General features: G+C 50.1%; 1 protein-coding gene across 1 annotated transcript in view; it reads left to right on the forward strand.

The window, feature by feature from the left end:
• The window catches only part of OSBPL1A (oxysterol binding protein like 1A), a 1,891,697-nt gene that overhangs the window by 217,887 nt on the left and 1,655,131 nt on the right, over positions 1-18,679 (forward strand). Inside the window, exon 4 of the mRNA XM_078687412.1 lies at positions 8,753-8,838. Within this exon, the coding sequence (XP_078543538.1) occupies positions 8,753-8,838 (86 nt within the window). The remainder of the gene's footprint in view (positions 1-8,752; positions 8,839-18,679) is intronic.

Genomic DNA, 18,679 nt, shown 5'->3' on the forward strand with positions numbered 1-18,679 from the left:
CCCCGCCGGCCTGCGGCCCTGAGTGAGGGGCTGGTGAGAAAGGCGGGCCGGGGCACATTGTCGGTGCCAGCCCCGCCCCCTCCAACGAAGCCGGCTGAAGGAGCAGAATGCCTGTGGGGCTCCCACGCGAACGAGGGAGCCCCGATTGCGCTGCAGGAGCCGTGTGACGTGGGAGGAAAGCCAGGCAGGCTTCCCCCACGGGTGCCCAGACACCGTGTTGAAGCCCCAGGCCCCTGTGAGAGAAGGAGGCCCGGGTGAGGCGAGTGTGGCCGTCCAGAGGCCGTTTTGGAACCCCTGGGCCCCGGGTGACGCCGCGGAAAGGGGGGCCTCGAGGCACATTGTCGGTGCCTGGCCCCCCCCCTGCAGAGGAGACCCCAAAGGACGCCCCGCAGAACCTACTGAGCCCGGTGAGTGGGGCCTACGCTTAACGGTGTGGGGGACAGAGAGGGCAACGGGGTACATTGCCGGTGCCCGCCCCGGGGACTGTGTTGCCTTATCAGGTGCCCAAATGACAGGGGGCACCTGCGACTTGGGCTCCAGATTTATTGACTGCCCTTCTAGACAACTCAGGAGCAAGCCGGTTGTCCTTATTGCATATTCTGGGGTAGAGAGTTTTATTCTCCCTTAGTGCAAATATAGGTCCCTGCTGTACGGGTTGCCCTGAGGTCCCCAGTTATTAAGGAACCCTGGGGAAGGAAATGTCTAAGGGAGTCCAGAAGTAAGGAGGGTTGACTGCTGTGTACACCCTGATGTTCATACCCCGAGGTTGTTGGTAGAGGGAGCCTAGCTATTCCCTTACAGGTGTTCCTGATCTATGAGGAGGGCTCCTACCTGATATCTATGCTGGGCGATGTATGTTCCGCCTAGGTTGGTCAATGGGTTGGCCTGATGTTATTCCAGGCCCTTGTTATGTACCAGATTGATGGGCCAGATAGGCTGATTTATTGCAGGTGTTCCTGCCCATGTTATGCCGTGATGCCCTAATGTTTTCTTCCCTAACAGGGGTGGTTTGGTGTTAATGTGCATGATGTATTTCTATGCTAATGTAGAATTTTGCAATTACAGCCTTCCCTGTAGGATGAGAGTCTGAGTTGGCCCCGCCAGATTGGCCCCAGATCTAATGACATTTTTATTCTAACCTTTTTCCCTTACAGCATGGACTTTGGACTCAACCCTTTCTATCCCATGTAAATAATCCCCCTCTGAAGTACTTGGCTCTGGTGCCAGTTGGCGCCGTGTTATGATGACACTGTTGATGCATTTTTGCCTTGCAGGTTGGAGATACTAAACTGCTTAATTTTCCAACTCAAACTGGTGTCCTGCCTCTTTTGTGGTGTGCCTGGTGTGTTGACTGAGGGTACTGCGTGAGTGCTTCACATGTCCTCGAAGTTTGGCCTGCCCGCTTGATGCCATGCTACCCCCTTTGAGACTTGGGCAACCCCCATTTCCAACAATGCACCTCCCACTGATTCCCCTAAATCCAAGATCCAAGTGATCACTGGCTTCCGGGAATACCTTCCTTGCAAAAAAAAAAAAAAAAAACCCTTTCCTCACCTCCCTACATAGGGCAACCAAGGAAATAAAGAACCCAAACACCAAAGCGCTCTCCACAAACTGCTTGCTCATCAACTGCAGGTCGGCGTCTATGCATGCAACTTAATTAGCAGAAGCCATACTCTTGCAGAACATTGACATTGCGTTCATCACGGAGACCTGGCTCAACAAACTCTCCTCCCCTTGCCTAGACATGCTTGTGCCACCAGGCTTTTCCATTATTAACAAAGACAGAAAAGACCAACGAGGGGAAGGGGGAGGGGTAGCTATCATTCATAAACACAACATTGCCATCAAGGAAATAGAATCTTGGAAATACAACTCTTTTGAATGCCTTACAGCCAACATGAAGGCAAGAGATAATGGAACTTTGCTCTGTCACCTTTATCATCCTCCAGGCAACACCTCCGCATTTGGGGAACACTTATCTGACCTGATCGCTCACTGTGCACTCGGAGATGCCAACAATCTAATTCTTGGCAACCTTAACCTACGGTGGAATGAAACTAACAACCCTTAAATTTAAACGCTATCCAATCTCCTCTGTGACAACAATTTAACCCAACATTGCACGGAGTAGACGCACTACAAAGGAGCGATCCTGGATGCCATCATCGCTCAAAGAGACGCAATTACAATCAACCACATACTCCCAGTGGACTGGGCAGACCACCACATGATCTTATTTCATATCAACCAACAAATTCTATCTCGAACACCTACGCAAACCCCCCCGCCCCCCTCCCCCCAATGGACCAGAAACCTCTTCCAGGTTCCCATAGCAGTCCTTGAAGAAAGGATAAGTTCTCTTCTTCCCAGCTCCAACGACCACCTCTACATGAGCGAACTCACCAAGCATTACAACGCAAAGCTAGTGGCTATGCTTGATCAGCTAGCGCCTCTAAAGCCAAAAATAAATCGAGTCATCCCATCCAGGTGATGGTTCAACTCTGACCTCAATACTGAAAAGAGAAAACTAACAGCCAAAGAAGCTGGAGGAATAACCCTACCTCCATCCTCCGTGAACAACTCCAATCAGCTTGCAGGAAGTACAATAACCACATCAAAAACAAGAAATCCTCCTTCTTCCGCTCTGCGTTGGACATCCCAAAAAATAGACACAAAGAGCTCTATAACATCATAAGGCAACAAACCACTTCTATACGGGCATCCAAAGAACTATGCGACAAATTTGCCAACTTCTTCAATGATAAGATCAAGAAAATCGGACTCCAACTTGACGTCATCAATATGCACCCTACTAAGAGCATTGCGTCTGGGACGCTTGATATCTCTCCCTGTCCCTTTACCAACTCATGGCTATGCTTCTACCCCATGCAAGAATCAGAGATAATCAGGCTGATCGCCACCTCCAAACCCTCAGCCCATATTCTAGATCCCATTCCCCCCCACTGACTCAAAAACTGAAGCACTCCCTAGCTCCGCTTTGGTGCACGATCATAAATAGCTCCTTGAAAATGGAGTTGTTCCAGAATGCCTTAAAGTGGGACAAGTCACTCCCTTGCTGAAAAAACCCGGCCTTGACACTGCAGAGCTGAATAACTTCAGACCTGTCTCAAACCTCCAAAATCTTAGAAAAACGCGTACTCCAACAACTATCCCAACACCTGGACAACATCAACCTCCTGGACTCCCATCAGCCTGGCTTCAGAAAAGGCTGTAGCATAGAAACCACAATCCTCAACATCATTGACGATATTCATAAATCACTTGACTCTGACCAATGCTGCCTCCTCATTCTCCTTGACCTCTTGGCAGCATTCGATACGGTAGATCACAATCTTCTTCTCACGGCGCTCCAAGAAAGAGCCGGTCTTGGCGAAGCGGTCCTCCAATGGTTCTCCTCCTTCCTGCACAATCGCAAACAAAAAATAAAAATAAAAACCTTCGCCTCTGACCTTCATCCAGTCAACCAGGGAGTACCTCAAGGCTCAGTGCTATCCCCACAACTCTTTAACATCTACATGGAACCTCTCACCAAACTATTCAAAACAGCAAACATTTGTTTCCATCTCTATGCTGACGACACTCAGATATATCTGGATACCACCTCCCTCAGAGACATTCAAAGACTCATTGAAGTACTGAGAGATGTTCAACACTGGCTGTCATGCAACCACCTCAAACTAAACCCTGACAAGACCGAGACTCTACTCATTTCGAATAAAGAAGAAAACCCCCAAATTGCCGAATGGCTAAAGGCCATCGATGCGCTCAAAGGGAATCTCACACTGGCAGACTCTGTCAAATAATTAGGCATCACTCTAGACCCGAAACAGAGCATGACCGGACACATCAAGAACTCGGCCAAGGAGGGGAGGAGCCAAGATGGCGATCGGAACAGTCGCATAAACGCCTCGCTCCGAGATCCCTTCCTCCCCGCCGCCTATCCTGTCTTTAATCCTGATCGGGGTGTTCCGAATTTGGTTACCTGGGAAGAGCCTTCACTTACCGTCTTTTTCCGGGGCTCTGGCGTGCAGTGGTTTCTGCGTTCTGCCCTTGTAACCTTGCTGGCCTTCCCGGCCCTGACGCCGGGGCCTCGAGTGCTGTGTCTGCCCGGAGGTGTTCGGAGTGCCGGCGGCCCGGAACCGCTGAAGAGACCCGATGGTGAGAGCCTGAGAGCCGCGAGCCGGAAGCGCCGGAGCGGACCCAACCCCGATGGTGGGCCACCCCGCATGCCTGATTGCCTGCCGGCCCGAAGAAGAGACGCCGCGTTGTCCGGCACCCCTCGGGTGAGAAGCCCACTCCTGTTGATTGTCCCGCCTGGGACCCGGTGCAGGGCTCCCCCGAGTGTTGTGGGGAGCGCGCCCGTTCTTCTGGTGACTCTCCTTTCTCCGCCGAGCGCCATCCGCCGCGGATCGGCTGTGTGTCCTGGGGCCTCCGGCACTCCTGGTGGGCTTGGCAGCGGATGCGACAATGGCGGCGGGCGATATGCACAAGATGGCGGATGGCCCCTCGGAGTGTCTTCCTCCTGGAGACGGGGACGTTGCTGCATTTGCTCTCCCCAGACCTCGTTTGATTCGGGCGGCCCCTACACGGAGTACTGTCTTGTTCGCCCTGGGTGCTCTGCGGATCGACCTGTCCTTGCACTGCCGGGACTTGGAGTTGCGGATCGCCGCCATGGTTGTTAAGCCATTTTGTGACGCGGTGTCGTCTCCCCGAGTTGGTATTGTTGAGACTTCTCCAGCTGCTGTGCTGGGATATCCGGCTGGGTATTCGATTCCATGGGATCAAGTGGACCCGGTGCCGATGCAGCAGTATTTCCTACATCCTGATTTCTTTGCTTTGTGCTGGACAGCCCGGACTTTGTGCTTGGCCACGTGGATCTTTGGGTTACTTTTGCATTCTGACTGCTGCCGAGTTTTCCTGGCTGCTTTTTGTTCGCCGAGACCGTGTTCCGTGAAGATCCCACTTGCTTTCCCTGACTGGTATGGACCCACTGTATCATGCTGTTTCCTGGCCGTGGCGGGGTCTGGCAGCTCTGCTTTTCATAGAAGTGGACAGGGGTGATCGTGCCTGGGTGCCTGCGGGACTTTTGTTTTGTTAATTGGCATCTCCGTGCCTCATCATTTGGACAGTTCCTGTCTTCATCCTTTATGTAGGCTTTTCTCAGTATCCTTTTTTGACCTCGACTAGTGATCCGTTATTGCGGGTGGGGTGGTGTTCTGTATTTCGATCGCTGGCTCCCCTCCTCTCTTCTCTCCTCTCCTTCTTTTCCCTCTTTTTCCTCTCCTTTTATCCCTTTCTCTTTTTTCCCTTCGTTATTATTCCCTTTCTCTTTCTTCTATATTTCGGGTGACTCTGGGCGACAGGCACGCTGTTTAGTGGGATAGGCCATAGCCATTACAGTGATGTAGGGTGGGGGGGGGGGTGTTTGTTATTTTAGTTTGTTTTCTTCTATGGTCCCTTTTTTGCTTTCTTTCTAGGGGGTGGGCTATGTCCCTTTGTTCTTTCTCCTTCGTTTCGTAAGTGTCTGCACTTTCTCCTTTTTCGGGGCGGGAGGGCGGTCTATGCGGTGACCCATTTACTTGTTTGCTACGATTTGTCCTTTATTTTTGAACCTTTGATGGGCATTGGATGTATCTGGGCTTTGCTCTACTGTGGTTATTTGATTGCGTAGGGGGCTGCATCCCTCTCGTCCCCCCCCCTCTTTTTCTGAGTATGTTGCATGACACATGGGTAGATATGGCTTCTGCCTCCTCTATACATCATAAAATGAAACCTTTCTTATCCTGGCGCTTACTGTGTAACGATTTCACTACTCGTCTATCCTGTATTCATCCTGCCGTACACATTGATGTTGTTCCCTTTTGACTCTCCTGATTTTGCGGCCGGCCCTTGTGGTTGTAGGCCTGCGCTTGTACTTATACCTGTTTCTCAATAAAGGTTTTAAAAAAAAAAAAAAAAACTCGGCCAAGAGCGCATTCCTTAATCTCAAACTTCTGAACAAGATAAAACCTTTCATTTCGCCAAATGACCTCAAACAGGCCACCCAAACCCTGGTATTGTCAAGACTGGATTATGGGAATGCAGTCCTCTCCGGAATACCAACATCCCATCTGGCTCCCATCAAAACAACGCTGATGCGGCAGCCAGAATGATCACCGGCATCAAGAAATTCAACCATATTTCCCCTGCACTCTGGGAACTCAAGTGGCTGCCAGTCGAAATGCTTATCAGCTTCAGAACAGCTTGCCTCACGCATAAAGCCCTACATACCGGCAAACCTGAATATCTGGCAAAAAAAACTCAAAAAACCCGGTCCGGCCAGGAACCTCAGAAGCTCAAACTCCCTCCCACTCATCCCACCAAAAACTCGAAAACAAAAAAGTGCGCCTCGATCCTTCGCCGGAAGCGCTCCAAAAATCTGAAACTCTATTCCCCCACACATCAGAACCACTACCTCTTTTGTAAAATTCAAAAGCCAACTCAAAACCCTGTTCCTCAACCGCTCCCTAGGGAATCGATAGGACCAATCGGAGTAGGAATGCAGACAATACGCAACGCTGCAACTCTGAGACTACGAAGGACTCCGTAATCAAAGACTGTCCGGTACTGTCACTATGTTGCTCTTTTGTATTTTGTGAATCTCTACAATGTATCTGATGTAAAGCGCTCCGATACCCTAGGGTCTGGCTAGCGCTATATAAAACTTCTTAAATAAATAAACTATATGTACCAAAATATGTTTGAGAAATTGATTATAGACTCCTCCTTCTAGCCCTCTTAACCTCTTCGATGCTCATGACGAACTGAGCTCGTCATGAGCCACCGCGCTCCGGTGCTCATGACGAGCTCAGCTCGTCATGACCCGTGGAACGCTCAGGTGTGGGGAAAATTCCCCTCCTGTGCTGAGCGTTCCACGGGAGGCAATGCACCTGTGACGAGCTGAGCTCGTCATGAGCACAGGAGCGCTGTGCCTCATGACGAGCTCAGCTCGTCATGAGCATGCGGGTGCTGTGCGCGCCCCCCTCCCCCCAGCACAGCGGGGGAATAACCCCCGCAGCGAAAGGGTTAATCTCTTCTTCAACCTTGAGAAAACAATGTACTTCAACGCAGTCCTCCTTAGGGAATGCACCAAGATCTGGAGCTCTGCAAACATGAAGTTTTGAAAGAAGAGTTCAAGTCTACTGTGCTGTATATATCTTGTTTCTTTTTTATTCTAGGTTCTTTTCACTTTTGTATAGTTTGTAAATTCGTACAAACATTTTACAATTCACTCTTTTTGTAATTGAGTGACACAGCTCTTTGAGCTGGCTCGCACTATTTAAAAATGCAAATGATTTTCTTAGGCCTAAATGTTCTTCTCAAACATTCTAATGTTTGTAGTCTCCGGTAATCCCAAAAGCACTATTATGCACTCTCTTGTGATCCCTTGAACTTAAAGCCTTGTTCTCTCCAGCACCTCATCTTATTGTAAGATTTGTGTTGTCAGATTGCATGATGTTGTTAAAGACTATTTTTGCTGATCATGCTTCGGTTCTGGGCTCTTCAGGAGCTTAGTCCCAGATATAGCACACTTCTGTTAAAGTTCTTTTAGTGGACTCCAGTAAGTGTTTAAGACTTCCACTCTTGACAGTTTTTGCTATGCTCTGATCTCACACTGCCCCATCTGCATCAGGCCACTATGGATACTAGTTTCGAGAAGCACTGAGAGCTACTGTAGAAAGGGCTATTAGACTTTTTGCAAACACTAGTACCTCTCTGTGCCTAAAGCGGGAGCTGCATGCGGCGGCCTGCTTCAGTGAATGCACTTGGCTACCCTACCTTCTCCTGACCTCCCAGCCTCCATAAGCTCCCCTCTGCTCTTACCAGCTCAGAGTACATTTATATCCTGCTCGGAGAAGATTATATACTGCCTACTGGCAGGGCCGGCTTTAGCGCTGGTGGCACCAGGTGCGAAAATAATTTTTGGGTGCTCCCACACCCCATGACCACCTCCTCGAATTCTCGCACTACCATCGGGCAAAAGTGCCCCTCTATTCTCCAGTCATTAGTTGTTGCTGAACCCCCTGAAGTCAGCCCTCCCTGAACAGGTCCGGGCCCAGTGCGGCCGCACCAGTCGCACTGCCCTAAAGCCGGGCCTGCCTACTGGTAACGCCATTTAACCCACGTCTGACACAAAACCCAGCACAACGGCTTCCGTTTTGCTTCTGTTGCTGCTCCTGTCACAGTGGATCCTGCCCCCAGGGCTCTTCTGGACTTTGCCTTTTGTACCAGCCCACAGCCTACCTACAGTTAATTAGAGAGAATTCGATTTTGTCACACGCCTGAAGAGGGAGAAATACACTTTAACACTGCCAGGGACAGAATTAGTCAGTTCATCATTTAGCAGTATCTGCAATAACATATAACCAATCCTATATTTGTAAAGCGCACGTTCACCCACAGGCATCTTGGCGCAGAATAACAGATGTTTGCTACCCAACTCCATGGTACTCCTTTTATCAACCTAAGATGGATGAAAAGCTTAGTGGCCCGCAGGGATTTGAACCTGTTACCATGAGGTCGAACACAGGCCCCTGAAGTGGACGTATTTGTCCACTGAGCCACCAGACCAGGCACCAAGATCACCTGACTTCTTGATACACTTTGTGTCCGTTATCTCAAGATTTTACAAAACTAAAGATGTGTGTGGCTCAGGAGTCCTAACTGCACCTTTTCATTTCTTTAACAGCTGCTGAACGAACAAGAGAGAGAAAGCTTGAAGAAATGCTTTTAAGAGCAGCAAGAGAGGGAGAAATTGAAAAACTTTCAGAATTGGTAATTGGAATATTTCTTAATGTATTTCCATGCTGCAGTGAAGAATTGTTTTCTGTATACAGTGACACATAAAATAAGTCCCTCTTGCTTGACAATGCAGGCGCTCCATGTCAAGGAGAGTGATAGACCAAACCGCCACAGAGCCTGCAGTGAAAGTGGTCAACTCAATTGGGCGGAGCTACAGCCCACTCTATAGATATTTTTTTAAATATTGGTAGCAATAGGTCACCACACAGCTGCGCTTCAAGCTAGACCTAAAAAAGCACCCATTAGAAACATCCTGAAGTTAATACAGTATTTTCGCCAGTTCCCAACCTGCTGTAACAAATCTTTAGGAAATATGAAGCGTAATGTGGGAAGATGCATTAAAGACACTAGTAAATTAGACACCCTGAAGGAATATCATTTGTTATCACAGTCCTGACAGTAGGTGCATTTGTTAATGGATGAGATTACCGCTGTTCCAGCCAATATTACATATTTACACCTTATCAATGAAAATACTCGGATTATAATATTTTAAATGTTTCGTTGAAGTAAATGGTAATTGTTTAATGAGCACTACGGGTCTTAGCACACCAATTGTTGCTTTACTATAATTGATGAATTTGTTTATGCTGAAAATTACATGTGTAGGTATGCATGTATATAGTTCTTTTTAGGTTTCGCCTGGTGTCCGCTGCGCAGCAGCGTTCGCGCAGGCGAAATCTTTTGAGAAGCAGTCTGGGGCTTTGTCCCGCCTCTCTGTTCCATTGGCTAGCTCCATAAATGGAGGCTAGCCATTGGAACAGAGATGCGTCAGTCATTGTGGTAGCAGATTCGCGGGCTTTCCGGCGATTTTTACTCATCCCGCCTCTTTGTTGCCGTCATTGCGGCGGTGGGTGTTGTCTTATTTTTTTTCCCCAGGATGTTTGAGGCTGCCATTTTTTTCTAGGAGCTAGGGCGAGCGGGTGGGTTCACGTAATGCTCCTTTCTCGTCAGGAACCTCCTGCAGCCTCTCCCTGCCCTGCCAGAGCCGAGGACACGCAGCCGCGGCATTTCTCCCCGTCCCTTCCACCCCCCTCCCAGTCCGATGCCTTCTCGCTGATCTTGATCGTTATGGGGAAGTTCCCTGATTCCCTTAAATGCTTCTAGGAAGCTGCTCACTTCAAGGGAGTAGGCCCCACAGATCCGCAGTCTGCCTTTTCTGTAGATGCCGGATTTTTCTCCACGGGCCCCCTCTCTTCCTGGAGTCGGAAAGTCTTCCTCATCACTCCCTGCTTGTCTGTTGTTTGTATTCGGGGTTTTGGTGCGCGGTGAAGATTCTTTCTCTGTTCTCGTAGCCTGGTTGTTAATTGCGTTGCTGGTCATATTAAGTACCATGATTAGTAATTAATTTCAGGCCGGAGTCTCATGATGGTGAGCGATCTCCAGTCCTCTATGACGAAAGAGAGAAACGGATAGTCGTCATTGGAGTGTACTTAGACGGGCTACCTGCAGATCAGCACCTGCCTCCCAGTGAAATATAATCGGTGACATTGTGCATCGTTGAGTCGGACGAGAATCGTTCATGGGGGGAATTAGTTTGAAGCAGTCCTTCACTAAGAGCTCCTGATTAGTTAGGGGTCTTGGTAGCCCATTCAGCTCTGAAGGCTTCCCCCGCCCAATCTACGACTTAATCTACCGGCCCTGTCAAGAATGGTGGGACACCCTGCCTCCCCATGGTCCGTGATCCACGATGGTGTGCTTGTTGTGCTTATTCCTGGTAAGTGATCCTATATGTCGGAATCGAGAGCAGGAGATAGATTTGCTTCAACAACTGTACGAACCACCCCTCCCCCCATTTTTCCCCACACCCCTGGCCAAAATACAGTGCTGCATATGTGCACACAGCACTTGAATAGGGGGTGCAACTTGCTAAAATACTATTTTCTTGGAGGCTATAGTCCTCCGTACCTTGGAGCCAGACTTGATTTTCAATGCTGCATTGTTAACTGCAAGCAGCTGTCCCAACGCCGCACATTATCTTCGGCTGTCTGAAAAAGACCTATTGTCAGATTACCAAGAACTTTGAAAGCCCACCCGTTGCCCATCACCGGTTGACTTTATTTTCACACTCGTTTGCCTTCTATTCGATAGCTTGCATTGTCCTTTCCCCTAAGCGTAACTTGTGTGTGTGTCCTTCACTGCTAGCTTTTAGGGAGCTACTTTAAAAAATATATATATTTTCTTAAGAACCCCGTGATAGCGCATGTTTTTTAGTTGTCTCACTCTTGCTTCTCGCTTCTCTGTATTTTGCTCTCCCATCTGTATGCACCCATCATGCCATGCTGTTGCTCTGTCGCTTGTATCCTTTCCCTGCGCATTGTATTGCTCTCCATTGTGCTCCGTGTTGCTCCTCCTCGCGTGCGTGCTTCAGTTCTTCACCCAAATGCTTATCTCCCAGTACTGCCGATTGTGTCCTATCCTTAATGACATCCATTACACAGCGCCCCCCGAAGTCCTATTTTATAATTATATTTATATATAAATATGTGTGTGTGTGTGTGTAAGTTTGCTTGCTCACTATTTATTTTTGTTTTAATTTAAGACCATTTTCGGATTGGTAAATTAAAGAAAAGGCGCTCGTATATTTGTAGAGTCGCACTTGCGCGATCGTGAAGACTAGGCACGAGTGCAGTCAGGGGCTGTTCACACCAACATGGCATTGTTGTTGATACTTCATTCATTGGGCTGATTGACTTTGGAAGGTTGGACACGTCCATCCCACAGCTGTTTCTGAAATTGGAGCCTATGATAAGTGCACTTCACATATCGGGAGCAAATGGCTCCCCTGTGCTGTTGAAAAAGATGCATGAATTAGTGGTATTGATTACATTTTGTTAGTAATACTGGCTGCATAGCCATATTGTTAAAATATACACCTGACCAGAGAGGCTTCATTTTATCCCCAAAATCTGACAGCGCTGCGGAGTCCGCAGGTAAACAAACACCGAACCAACACACACAAAAAATGCACCTCCTTCGTTTAAAATGCAAATTCTGCCCCGAAACGCGGAGAGGGGGGCTATGTGAGCAGGCGCAGAGGTCGATCTGTTCAATCTGAAAGGATATGTTGCAAGTTAAATCGATATTTTAAATTATTCACTGTCATTACTTATCGATTTAGATATCTGGAGCCAGCGTTTTCTGAAGTTGAAAGGGTTTGCATTTTTTTCCCAGCTCTCCGAGCCTCGGCGCATTGTTTCATATTCTTGTGGGGGGTTGGGGGGGGGGGGAGAGCTGTGAGGATGTCGGTGCACAGGGCCCCCCGGCTCGTGTTAAGGCAGAACTCGCCTGCATCAAAGCCGGATCAATGGGAAGGCATCAACTATTAGCCAGAGAGGCGCTTTGATCTGAGATCAAACTGCAGATACCTGATAGTAGCAGCAGCGAGCGAGGGGGCGGACGGGGGCCTGAGGACCCCTGCCAGGGAGGCAGGGCAAATATTTAACTTGCCAATTACCCACCTGCGAAACGGTGCTGGAGCCGGGGAGGCGCAGCGGCGGGCGAGTAAACACGGCGAGTGCCACACGCTCTTCAAAGGCTCCGACATTATGGTATATATAAACACACGCACATACTTGTATATAGACAGACAGATAAATACACACATAGATAAATACACACATAGACAGACACACACTAATAGATATATAGATAGAAAGACACACACGCAGATAGCAATCATCTTTATTATTTATTAAAGTAAATAAGAATCGTCGAGAATTAAAATAGCATTTGTGCCCAACATTTTAAATTCTGTGCATGGTGCTATTTTTTTTTTTAAAAGATACCCCGCGGCGCTCGTTGTAAATTTATTCATCAAAAGCTATTAAGTATTCAATTAAATTTGCGAAAAGAATAAAAGAAATGCCTTCCACCGATGTTGTGGCCATTTTGTAGAAGGTAAAGTTTGCATTTCAATATATTGATGACTTGCGTACAATTATTTGCCATTCGAGCAGAAGTTTTAGGCACACTGTTTTGTTTGATAATTCTATATGCAATAATATTTATGAAGGTGAGTTATTACATTGTCGCTGTTTTCAATGTTATATCGTTTAAATTACTGACGTGTACCTTGTGTCTTTTATTTGTATTGTGAGCTCTGTTCGGGCGAGCTGACGAGTCATATTTACAACGCTTCCACAATCATGTCTTAAGATTTAGAGGACATATTTTTGTATTTTCCTTTTGAACTTTTATAGCGTTCGGAGCAGAAACGGCGATTTTGAGTAAGAACCCCGACGCTAGAAGAATGCATGCAGGGCTGGGGCGGGCAGGGTGGCGGTCTGAGCGACATGTACACCCCTACGCCAGACAGACTCTTCTAAGATGTCCCCCGAATATCAAAAGACTAGGCACCCATAAATGTCTGTTTTAATATATACACCTAATGCCACAGTGCCACTTCTTAGCGCTTTGGAAACATCGTAGCAGACAACGGTGACACGAACATGTAATGTGCGACGTTTAACTCCGGCTCGCATTATGTGCATCCGACAAGGTGCCAGGTATGGGGGGGGGGGCAAAGGGGGATAGGTGGGGGGCATTAGTCGGTGTGGGTACCGGGTGCTGGGGAGAAACTGCAGCCTGCAGGCTCCGGCAGGGGTCACGGCAAACGCACGTATCTCTCTCACGCGCACACACATGCTCTTCTCATGCACACACTCGTGCAACGCCCCAGGGTACAGGCTAACGAGCCCGCGTGCCACTGTGACCCTGAGCAGGCTGTGCAGTGCCTAGCAGCAGCACTGCCGAGCAGTGGCACCACGCGCTATATTACAAGTCTACTGATAGAGACCGTGTTCATGAACTAAAGCATCACAACCACAAGTCGCCACAATTCCCCGACACAACACCGCCACATTGGTGTATTGAGGGTTGTGTTCGCCCATGCACACGTGTCCTTGTCAGAAGATTCCGATGGGGTCACCAGGCACAGCGTTTGCACCGTTAGATGTGTCTGAGAGTAGATTGTGTCTAGTAGGCGCGGACTGTGTCAGTATAAGGTAGGGTAGTCTGTGTGTCAGTGCTTGCTAGTTGTGTATCAACAGGTACTATGTGGTTTGTATCACTCACCAATTGTCTGTGAGTAGATGTCTGTTTGTGTGTCTCTAGCTACCGTGTGTTTATATCACTTGGTGTGTCTAGGAGTAGATGTCTGGAGAGCACACGTTTCCTCTTCATGTCTACGCGGGGTCCCTGCTCCCGCCTGTGTGCCAGTGCACAAGATCCACCCAGGAATCTGCAATACTAGTCTGTAGATCGATCGGAACATTCCCTGATAACGTCTGTCTGCACTAACTTTGATAGATAGTGGCTTAAGGCCATGACTGTTTGGGGTAGACTGAGTTCGAAAGTGGCTGTGGGCCATGACTGGTTGGAGTAGACTGTGATAGAAAGTGGCTGTGGGCCATGACTGGCTGGACCAGGAGGCTGAGCGTATTAAATCATTGGGGGAGGGGGCATGTAAGCAAATGAGCTGTCCGCGTCCCCACAGTGCCCCGGATGCTTCTTCAAAAGTAATTTTTTAACTAAATTGGCTCTTGGAATTATGCTCTGTGTGTGGCTCTGTGTGTGGCTCTGTGTGTGGCTCTGTGTGTGGCTCTGTGTGTGGCTCTGTGTGTGGCTCTGTGTGTGGCTCTGTGTGTGGCTCTGTGTGTGGCTCTGTGTGTGGCTCTGTGTGTGGCTCTGTGTGTGGCTCTGTGTGTGGCTCTGTGTGTGGCTCTGTGTGTGGCTCTGTGTGTGGCTCTGTGTGTGGCTCTGTGTGTGGCTCTGTGTGTGGCTCTGTGTGTGGCTCTGTGTGTGGCTCTGTGTGTGGCTCTGTGTGTGGCTCTGTGTGTGGCTCTGTGTGTGGCTCTGTGTGTGGCTCTGTGTGTGGCTCTGTGTGTGGCTCTGTGTGTGGCTCTGTGTGTGGCTCTGTGTGTGGCTCTGTGTGTGGCTGTGTGTGTGTGTGTGGCTGTGTGTGTGTGTGTGGCTGTGTGTGTGTGTGTGGCTGTGTGTGTGTGTGTGGCTGTGTGTGTGTGTGTGGCTGTGTGTGTGTGTGTGGCTGTGTGTGTGTGTGTGGCTGTGTGTGTGTGTGTGGCTGTGTGTGTGTGTGTGGCTGTGTGTGTGTGTGTGGCTGTGTGTGTGTGTGTGGCTCTGTGTGTGTGTGTGGCTCTGTGTGTGTGTGTGGCTCTGTGTGTGTGTGTGTGGCTCTGTGTGTGTGTGTGGCTCTGTGTGTGTGTGTGGCTCTGTGTGTGTGTGGCTCTGTGTGTGTGTGGCTCTGTGTGTGTGTGGCTCTGTGTGTGTGTGGCTCTGTGTGTGTGTGGCTCTGTGTGTGTGTGGCTCTGTGTGTGTGTGGCTCTGTGTGTGTGTGTGGCTCTGTGTGTGTGTGTGGCTCTGTGTGTGTGTGTGGCTCTGTGTGTGTGTGTGGCTCTGTGTGTGTGTGTGTGGCTCTGTGTGTGTGTGTGGCTCTGTGTGTGTGTGTGGCTCTGTGTGTGTGTGTGTGTGTGGCTCTGTGTGTGTGTGTGTGTGGCTCTGTGTGTGTGTGGCTCTGTGTGTGTGTGGCTCTGTGTGTGTGTGGCTCTGTGTGTATGTGTGGCTCTGTGTGTATGTGTGGCTCTGTGTGTGTGTGTGGCTCTGTGTGTGTGTGTGTGTGTGTGTGTGGCTCTGTGTGTGTGTGTGTGTGTGTGGCTCTGTGTGTGTGTGTGTGTGTGTGTGGCTCTGTGTGTGTGTGTGTGGCTCTGTGTGTGTGTGTGTGTGTGGCTCTGTGTGTGTGTGGCTCTGTGTGTGTGGCTCTGTGTGTGTGTGTGTGGCTCTGTGTGTGTGTGTGTGTGTGTGTGGCTCTGTGTGTGTGTGTGGCTCTGTGTGTGTGTGTGGCTCTGTGTGTGTGTGTGGCTCTGTGTGTGTGTGTGTGGCTCTGTGTGTGTGTGTGTGGCTCTGTGTGTGTGTGTGTGGCTCTGTGTGTGTGTGTGTGGCTCTGTGTGTGTGTGTGTGGCTCTGTGTGTGTGTGTGTGGCTCTGTGTGTGTGTGTGTGGCTCTGTGTGTGTGTGTGTGGCTCTGTGTGTGTGTGTGTGGCTCTGTGTGTGTGTGTGTGGCTCTGTGTGTGTGTGTGTGGCTCTGTGTGTGTGTGTGTGGCTCTGTGTGTGTGTGTGTGGCTCTGTGTGTGTGTGTGTGTGGCTCTGTGTGTGTGTGTGTGTGTGGCTCTGTGTGTGTGTGTGTGTGTGTGTGGCTCTGTGTGTGTGTGTGGCTCTGTGTGTGTGTGTGGCTCTGTGTGTGTGTGTGTGGCTCTGTGTGTGGCTCTGTGTGTGTGGCTCTGTGTGTGGCTCTGTGTGTGTGGCTCTGTGTGTGGCTCTGTGTGTGTGGCTCTGTGTGTGGCTCTGTGTGTGTGGCTCTGTGTGTGGCTCTGTGTGTGTGTGTGTGTGGCTCTGTGTGTGGCTCTGTGTGTGTGTGTGGCTCTGTGTGTGGCTCTGTGTGTGTGTGTGGCTCTGTGTGTGGCTCTGTGTGTGTGTGTGGCTCTGTGTGTGGCTCTGTGTGTGTGTGTGGCTGTGTGTGTGGCTCTGTGTGTGTGTGTGGCTCTGTGTGTGTGTGTGGCTCTGTGTGTGTGTGTGGCTCTGTGTGTGTGTGTGGCTCTGTGTGTGTGTGTGTGGCTCTGTGTGTGTGTGTGTGGCTCTGTGTGTGTGTGTGTGGCTCTGTGTGTGTGTGTGTGGCTCTGTGTGTGTGTGGCTCTGTGTGTGTGTGTGGCTCTGTGTGTGTGTGTGTGGCTCTGTGTGTGGCTCTGTGTGTGTGGCTCTGTGTGTGGCTCTGTGTGTGTGGCTCTGTGTGTGGCTCTGTGTGTGTGGCTCTGTGTGTGGCTCTGTGTGTGTGTGTGTGTGGCTCTGTGTGTGTGTGTGTGTGTGGCTCTGTGTGTGTGTGTGTGTGTGGCTCTGTGTGTGTGTGTGTGGCTCTGTGTGTGGCTCTGTGTGTGTGGCTCTGTGTGTGGCTCTGTGTGTGTGGCTCTGTGTGTGGCTCTGTGTGTGTGGCTCTGTGTGTGGCTCTGTGTGTGTGGCTCTGTGTGTGGCTCTGTGTGTGTGTGTGTGTGGCTCTGTGTGTGTGTGTGTGTGGCTCTGTGTGTGGCTCTGTGTGTGTGTGTGGCTCTGTGTGTGGCTCTGTGTGTGTGTGTGGCTCTGTGTGTGGCTCTGTGTGTGTGTGTGGCTCTGTGTGTGGCTCTGTGTGTGTGTGTGGCTGTGTGTGTGGCTCTGTGTGTGTGTGTGGCTCTGTGTGTGTGTGTGGCTCTGTGTGTGTGTGTGGCTCTGTGTGTGTGTGTGTGGCTCTGTGTGTGTGTGTGGCTCTGTGTGTGTGTGTGTGGCTCTGTGTGTGTGTGTGTGGCTCTGTGTGTGTGTGTGTGGCTCTGTGTGTGTGTGTGTGGCTCTGTGTGTGTGTGGCTCTGTGTGTGTGTGGCTCTGTGTGTGTGGATCTGTGTGTGTGTGTGTGTGGCTCTGTGTGTGTGTGTGTGGCTCTGTGTGTGTGTGTGGCTCTGTGTGTGTGTGTGTGGCTCTGTGTGTGTGGGGCTCTGTGTGTGTGTGTGTGGCTCTGTGTGTGTGTGTGTGGCTCTGTGTGTGGCTCTGTGTGTGGCTCTGTGTGTGGCTCTGTGTGTGTGTGTGTGTGTGTGTGTGTGCGTGTGGCTCTGTGTGTGGCTCTGTGTGTGTGTGTGGCTGTGTGTGTGTGGCTCTGTGTGTGTGTGTGGCTCTGTGTGTGTGTGTGTGGCTCTGTGTGTGTGTGTGTGGCTCTGTGTGTGTGTGTGTGGCTCTGTGTGTGTGTGTGGCTCTGTGTGTGTGTGTGTGGCTCTGTGTGTGTGTGGCTCTGTGTGTGGCTCTGTGTGTGTGTGTGGCTCTCTGTGTGTGTGGCTCTCTGTGTGTGTGGCTCTCTGTGTGTGTGGCTCTCTGTGTGTGTGGCTCTCTGTGTGTGTGTGTGTGGCTGTGTGTGTGTGTGGCTCTGTGTGTGTGGCTCTGTGTGTGTGGCTCTGTGTGTGTGGCTCTGTGTGTGTGGCTCTGTGTGTGTGTGTGTGGCTCTGTGTGTGTGTGTGTGTGGCTCTGTGTGTGTGTGTGTGGCTCTGTGTGTGTGTGTGGCTCTGTGTGTGTGTGTGTGTGTGTCTGTGTGTGTGTGTGTGGCTCTGTGTGTGTGTGGCTCTGTGTGTGTGTGTGTGGCTCTGTGTGTGTGTGGCTCTGTGTGTGTGTGGCTCTGTGTGTGTGTGGCTCTGTGTGTGTGGATCTGTGTGTGTGTGTGTGTGTGTGTGGCTCTGTGTGTGTGTGTGTGGCTCTGTGTGTGTGTGTGTGTGTGTGGCTCTGTGTGTGGCTCTGTGTGTGTGTGTGTGGCTCTGTGTGTGGCTCTGTGTGTGTGTGTGTGGCTCTGTATGTGGCTCTGTGTGTGGCTCTGTGTGTGGCTCTGTGTGTGGCTCTGTGTGTGGCTCTGTGTGTGGCTCTGTGTGTGGCTCTGTGTGTGTGTGTGTGTGTGTGTGGCTCTGTGTGTGGCTCTGTGTGTGTGTGTGGCTCTGTGTGTGTGTGTGGCTCTGTGTGTGTGTGTGGCTCTGTGTGTGTGTGTGGCTCTGTGTGTGTGGCTCTGTGTGTGTGTGTGTGGCTCTGTGTGTGTGTGTGTGTGGCTCTGTGTGTGGCTCTGTGTGTGGCTCTGTGTGTGGCTCTGTGTGTGTGTGTGGCTCTGTGTGTGTGGCTCTGTGTGTGTGGCTCTGTGTGTGTGTGGCTCTGTGTGTGTGTGTGGCTCTGTGTGTGTGTGTGGCTCTGTGTGTGTGGCTCTGTGTGTGTGTGTGGCTCTGTGTGTGTGGCTCTGTGTGTGTGGCTCT

This window comes from Lissotriton helveticus, chromosome 4_1, assembly GCF_964261635.1.
Source record: "Lissotriton helveticus chromosome 4_1, aLisHel1.1, whole genome shotgun sequence".
Lineage (NCBI taxonomy): Eukaryota > Metazoa > Chordata > Amphibia > Caudata > Salamandridae > Lissotriton > Lissotriton helveticus.